This window comes from Malania oleifera, chromosome 12 (assembly GCF_029873635.1).
Source record: "Malania oleifera isolate guangnan ecotype guangnan chromosome 12, ASM2987363v1, whole genome shotgun sequence".
Taxonomy (NCBI): Eukaryota; Viridiplantae; Streptophyta; class Magnoliopsida; order Santalales; family Ximeniaceae; genus Malania; species Malania oleifera.
Window position 1 is genome coordinate 82,005,249 of NC_080428.1, and position 7,623 is coordinate 82,012,871.

At 30.1% G+C, this 7,623-nt stretch overlaps 1 protein-coding gene across 1 annotated transcript; it reads right to left on the bottom strand.

The window, feature by feature from the left end:
- Positions 1-5,576: 5,576 nt before the first annotated feature.
- On the bottom strand, positions 5,577-6,500 carry LOC131144035 (putative F-box protein At1g67623). The gene is made up of 3 exons (XM_058092381.1): positions 6,376-6,500; positions 6,102-6,264; positions 5,577-5,996 (listed from the first exon to the last, which is right to left on the bottom strand). The coding sequence occupies exons 1-3, from the start codon at positions 6,498-6,500 to the stop codon at positions 5,577-5,579; spliced, it is 708 nt and encodes a 235-aa protein (XP_057948364.1).
- Positions 6,501-7,623: the final 1,123 nt, after the last annotated feature.

Consider the following 7,623-nt stretch of genomic DNA (forward strand, 5'->3'; position numbering starts at 1 on the left):
ATGTTCATTCCTTAATTTATCTTTCAGTATTATCCATCTAAGCATTATCATTTCAACAACTTTTACTGTTTGAATATTCCGTCTCTTCATCGCCAATATTCTAATCCATATAACATAATTTGTCTTATAGTCATCCTATAAAATTTCCCTTTTAATTTTAAGGGTATTCTACAATCACAAAACACACTCTATTTTATCCAACTTACTTTAACTTTATGCATTATATTATCTTCAATTTCTCCTTCCTCTTGCATAATAGATTCAAGGTATTAAAATCTACAAGTGTTATTTATTTCATCATCAAATTAAGTTTTGTCTGTAATATTCCTCCTACCATTACTGAAATTACATTTCGTATATTCTGTATTATTTCTACTTATCCTAAAGTCTCTAGATTCTAAAATTTCTTTCCATAATTCTAACTCGGGTATTGTTTGGCCAAGTGGTGTGACGTTCGTTTGCAATTCACCTGTTCTGATGTCCCGGTCGGTTGGATTTGTGAGCCACTCCCATCAATCGCATCTTCTAGCAACTAATTCAACTCTTTATTTCTCTTTGGACGTTATGAAATTTCAGTTGGGTACTTCCTTTGAGTTTCATAGTTTTTCATCTCTCATTGGATTCGTTTTTCGTCAAACTAGCAGTGTCATTTCCTTGGTCTTCATCAACAGAAGAGAGAGGTTAGTTTATACCTTCGTTTCAAAATATTGTTCTTTTTTGTGTTGGTAATTTCTGTAAATAAGTCAGGTCTTCATTGTTGTTTTATTCCTTTATTTAGAGTCCTAGGTGTTCACTGGACTAGCAGAGAGAGGTTAGTTTATACCTTTGTTTCAATATGTTGTTCTTCTTTGTGTTGTAATGATGCGGTAGGGATGAGCTGCAATTCCTTATTTGCTCTAATTTCTCATTATGATTTTCATTATCTTTTCATCATTCTGTTTTCATTTTTCTCCTTGAATTGTTTTTAAAATGCTTATTAAATCAAATGTCAGCCCCATATATTTTTTTGATGTCCACTGATATTTTTTTAGTATGTTTTTAAATTATTATATATAGGCTCAAATGACATTGAATTAAAAATAATTACTGTCACATTTCTGTAATATTTTTTCCTCCCCATTCCACAACCACTGCCCTATTGAAGGACATGTACCTTCACATTTTTTTTTGGGATATATATGATTGAATATGCTTTGCATAGAGTCCTAGACTTTAGGCTATTTCCAATGATTCTCAATTTGTAGCTCCTTTGGTATTTTATTTATTTGTTTATGCCTTTTTAAATTATTGAACACTTCTCAAGTTGATTAAATATATTTCAATCCACTAGTAATATGATTTCTTCTTTGCTCTTTCTTATGATATTAGTTGTAGCTATGCAATTTTATTCATTGCTCTGCTAGAGGTGAGCATTTGATCGGTTTGATAAATTTGGTTAATTAACTGAATTAATAAAAAATTTTTGATTAAAAAACCTCTTTAACCGAATTGACCAAAATTCCATATTTAACCGAACTTAAAACCGATCAAATCGAATTTCGGTTAAATTGGTTAACCGATTTAATATTTTAATATTATATATATAATATAAAAATAAATAAATTTTATTATATATATAATATATAAAATATTTTAATTTAATATATATAATTATTTATTATTAATTTATATTGTTTGATTAATTAGGTCAAAAGCCGAATCGAAAACCGAAAATCAAAATTCAACGGAAAATAAAAATCGAACAAAATCGAATATATTTTTAACCAAACTAAACTGATCAAATATACTAGATTAATTCGATTTTAACCAAATTAGCTCTATTTCCATCCTCATATGTTAAATTTTGTTTCTCTTGTGTGGGTCCTGGATTGGCCTTGACAGGGGTCGATAATATATAATCTTTTGTTATCCTTCCAGCAAATTATTTTCAATGAACTAATGATGGAAATGCATCAAAATTTAATTACTAAAAGTACCTTTGGAAAATTTTGAAATAATTTAGTAATTTTTGAAATAAATGATTGAAGGCATTGATCGTTAAAGAAAAACTTCTGTCTTACATTAGTTATAAGAAGAATTCATTAAAAAAAATTTTGAAAAATAATCCAAGCTCAATAAATTTTCATCACTCTGTTTTTCAATGCTTTTATATTATAAAATTAATTCAATTTGTGTTCTTCCCGGATATGTATCGAGACGAGACAGCACGGGTTCAAAAATAAAATATAGTATAGATATATTATGGTGTAGGCTCCAAGTTAAATTAAATACATGATTATTCGGTTAAACCTAAAAATTTATTCTATTCTACTAAGTTTAAACATTAATATAAATTTTGTAGAATTTTAATTTTTACGTTTGATAGTTTGAAAACTAGAATTTTGGATATTGAATTTTAAATTTGTATGAATTTGGATAAAGTTAATGATAATTTATATTATATTTTTTGAATTTCAAAAATATTTGGAAAGGACAGTTTGTATTGTAGGATTTTTAAAACGTAATATTTGGATAATTAAAGTAATATCGAAGCTAGAATCACACAAAATCATATCGTATCATAAACTATGTGATTAGATAATTTTAAGAGTTCATTTGGGACTCCAAAGAACGCTCACATTTGGGATGAATTCTTATACATCGGAAGAGAATGGATAATCTTAGAAGTCCATGCAAGATCAGATGGAAGGTAGTCCGGTTGCCCATGTGACAACTCGTAGGTCAACAAAACCAATTCATTTTTTTTTAAATTCAAATTTGATTAAATTGAAATTCTCTTATTTTAAAATCTTTAAGTCTTGATTTGAAATCAATTCGAGTCGAATATTTGAGGCCCGATAAAACTATTTTGATTTTTTTGCATCCAATCGAAGAAAGAACACAAAATAACAAAATAAACATTGTCGGGGACTTTTTTTTGTCTTTTTTTCTTTTCTTTTTCTCTTCAACACTTCAACCGAACAGAGAAATAGATTTTTCTAGAAAATTAATTTCTATTTTATCCTCTCTTCCACTTTGTTTATTTTTTTAAATGTGTAAGACCCATATTAAACTAGACTAATAAGTGAACGAGACATCTATTGATTAATCTTAAACTGTCCGATTGTAGTCAACTAGATGACATCTGTAGTGATCCAAAAAAAAATTTTGAAAATTAAAAATTAAATTAATGAATTAATATTATTAATTAAATTACATAATATAATATGTTAATATATTAATATAATATATTATATTATATTATAATATAAGTAAAGTTATATATATGTTAAGTTAAAGTTTCTTGAACAATAAGAAAACTAGACTCTCCGTCTCTCTCTCCTCCGCCCGTCTCCCTCTCTCTTCAATTTCTTCTCTAATTTTCGGTCGATTGGAGAACGAAAAATACTCCTGAATTCCATTTTCCGCCACCGACATTTTAACTAGAGTGAATTTATTGTAAAAGCGTCGTAGGTACCACTCTTAGGATGAGGTAAGAGAAATAAATTATATCAGGAATTTTATAATTTAACTAATTAAATTATAATATGAGATTGCAAGAATTACATATACGTTTTTCTGAATATTTTGGCATATGGAGATTGGATTTTAGATTATTATATTTATTATAAATTTATGTTCGTGAGTTTAGGAATTTTATAATAATTATTATTTTAAAATTGAACCAATTAAATTAAAGTATTTGAATTCTGGATGATTATAACGGATTTTTTGAATAAATTAAACGGATGAAATTAATGGTTTTGCATTATTAAAGTATGATTTATTATTTACTGACAATTTAGTAAAGTATGGTTAAATACATAAATCGTGTGACATGAGATTAATATTTTATTTTAATAAATCGGTTGTGATTGTCGTGGTGTGAGTACTTATATGTTTGTGTAATTTAATATCCTTCATGCATATCGCAATATAACATTGGCAGGCAAATGGGGAGTTCGTTATATTGTCCGTGATATAAGTTGCGATATAACATGACAGTATTATGAGAAGTTCGTCATATTGTCATTTATAAAAATGGGGCAAAAACGTTGGTAGGATGGATGAGGAGTTTGTTTTTGTCGATGTGCTATGAATGGTGTTATGTGTATTGTATCTTTGAAAGTCCCTGTATGGGCCACGTATTGAGATCTTCTCGGTACGCAGTGCGAATGATGAATACTGAAGTACTTGTGCATTAACCTTAGTAGATGTGAGTATGTGAAGGTGAATTGAATACATTATGATTTTGAATATACTGTGTTATTATGAAAAATACGTATATGCAGATTCTATGTTATGATTGATGTTGAATGTATGTGAGTACATGTACGTGAATTAAAATACATAAACAAATTATGGCGGGGTAAAACTCTCAACTCAAGGGCTTACTAAATAAAGTGAGTGTCCTGATAAGTATCAGTTGTAGTCTCACCCAACTAAAAGGGTAAAATTACAAACAGTATCAGAGTAAACGAGTGTTACATCTATGGGTGTGTAATCTCTCCTATTCTCGGGAACTCTTGCTTATAAATGTTTATGTGTGAGTGTGTGTGAGTACAGTCTGCATGTGTTTTCTAAGTTGATGTTAATTAACAAACAACTATCTTTTGTACCACACAATGATAATAATTTATTATATCTTTACTGAGAAGTGTCTCACCCCATCATTATCAAATATTTTTCAGATGCCCTATGGAGAGAAACAGGAATCAGAGTAGCACAACGGAAGCATGAGTAAGGTTAGAAATAGTAGTTTAGATTAATAATTAAATTTGTTATTTATGATTTATCTTAAATGCATTTAAATTTTTTATCGGAGATATTCTTGTAATCAAAGGTTTTTAGTACTCTAATATATAAATATTGAGGTCTTCCGCTGTATAATTATTTTATATCAGAGACTTATTTTATTTAAATAACACTCCTGACCCCAGTTTCAGCTTGGGGCGTTACAACATCACCATAACAATATAATTATATTATAATTTCAATCAAATTTTAAAAATATATGAAAATATAATTTAAGAATTACTAATAATTCAAAAAACATACATACATAATAATTAGATCTACTGTAAAATAGTTGTTATATTTAATTTTTATTTTTCAAATAAAATCATGAATAATCCATCTCAAAACAAATAAAAAATATTTTAATATTTTTGAATTTAAATAATTTAATAAATATATTTTAGAACAACATAAATTAAAATTTTAAAGTTTTGGATTAAAATTATAAAATTGAATAATAGTTATCCTAAGTTTAAAATATAAAATACGAAATAGAGATAAGAAAGCAATTAAATCTATGTTAATTGAGACTGGTTTGATTAATTTGTTAGTTTTTCTTAAATTTATCTTAACTATTATTTTATAATTACTCGAATCAACTGGTTCATATAATTTTACATAATTTTTAATTTTTACAACATTACTTGTCAATTGAAAAGTATATTAATTAATTTAAGAAATAATTAATGGAACAAAAGCAAAATTAAACTAAAATATATGAATCTTCAATTAATTAGTTTCTAACTAGTGATTGCAATCGATTTCCTTTTCAGCGTAAAAAAATAAAAAATAAAAAAATCTTAATTAATCCCTCGTCTAACGATATCACAAAAGAAATGAATTTCATGATCCCACATGCAAGCTTCACAATGATCCTCTTCTTCATCTTCCCATCCAGTACCCCTCATCATCTGACGTCCACAGTATTGCCACGTGTTGCCGTTTTTAGTACAGGTCTTGGAGTGGTCAGCCCGTTGACCTTGGGGCGGCACAATATAATTCCTGATCCAAAGACTACAGAGGACGGCCTGGACTCGCCGCCGACACTCGCTCGTCTTCTTCTTGCTCTGGAGGAGCTCCGGAGACCATTGATTCGACTGACCGCCGGTGCATGCCGAAATGATTTCGCTCACATACAATGCTTCCACGTGTCCTTTCTCTGCTGCCTCCTTCAAATACTGCAGCCCCGAGTCAACTCTCGAGCTGCTAAAGTATTCAACCTGCGTGCATGTATAAAATGTAATTAATTATTTAAATAATTAATTAATTAATCAATTTAGTCTTTTTTTTTTATGAATAAAAACTCGCAACTATGATGAACGTACCATCCCTTCTCTGTATAAAGCCTCAGCGTTACCGCTCTCCTTGCATCGTCGCAGGAAAGAAGAGGCTTCGCAGCTGACGGGCCACGGCGCCACCGGAAACTTCTCCATGGAAGCGTGCTTGAATATATAATCATCCTCCGCCGCCCTTAGAAACTCTTTGCAGCTGTAATTAAATAATAATATATATTTATAGATACTCAAATTTACTAATCAAATTAAGTTCAAAAATTAATACTGAATAAATAATCAATAAGAGAAGTTCGTACGTACGTACCATAGTTTCGCGTTGCAGAGATCGGTGAGAGAATTGGAAGCCACACGGGCGAGGACTTCCGTCAGCAGCTCCTGAGGAAGAAACTTTATGGCTGTAGCCGGCGGTTTCCGCCGCTTCCTTTTCATCGTTTTCGCAAGAGCCATATATATACATATATATATATATATATATGTGTGTGTGTGTGTGTGTGTGTGTGTGTGTGTGTGTTATATACCCACAGAGAGATTCACTATGCAGGAGAAACAGAGAGACAGAAAGCAGAGAACTGAACCAATTATGCTCCGCTGAAGAAACAGAATACTTCGCCGGAGAAAACAGAGAGGTGTCTCTGTTGGGTCGACGTCGCGACGGTGGTGAACTCGTCACTCGTCACTGGAGATTCACTATGCAGGAGAAACAGGGAGACAGAAAGCAGAGAACTGACCCAATTATGCTCCGCTGAAGAAACAGAGAAACTAGAAACAATACTTCGCCAGAGAAAACAGAGAGGTATCTCTGTTGGGTCGAGATGGCGACGGTGGTGAACTCGTTACTGGAGATTGGATTTTCGATTTGCTTTCCTTTCCGGCTAATTGCAGGTTGGAAACTTAAAATATTAAATAGGAAACTGGGGGAAGACGTCCAACGACACAAGGACACTTCTTAAATTGGAAACTTTTATTTTTGAGTGTGGATGAATAAATAAAGTAATGTTGATTAATGGAAAGTATGGGATTTGACAGGTGGCAAAGATTTAGGGTTAAACCTAATAATTTATTCTATTCTACTAAATTCAAGTATTAAATATAAATTTTGTAGAATTGTAATTTTTACAATTGATTGCTTGAAAGCTAGAATTTTGGATATTGAATTTTAAATTTGTATAAATTTGGATAAACTTAATGATAATTTATAATATATTTTTAAAATTTCAAAAATATTTGTAGAGGAGAGTTTCTGTTGTAGGATTTTTAAAACGTAATTATTTGGATAAGTAACATAGGAGTTAGAATCACACAAAATAACATCTTATCATGAAATATGTGATAAGATAATTTTAAGAGTTTATTTAGGATTCCAAATTACTCTCACATTGGGGATGAATTCTTTTATATTGGAAGTAGTTCGGGTTCCATAGTCTATCTTAGAAGTCCATGCAAGACCACATGGAAGGTTTTGAGTTTTGACCCCTCACTTCTAGAAAATTCTATCCCCTAAAACTTCGAATCAAGATTCAAAAAAAAAAAAAAAAGAGTCAAATTGAGTGAT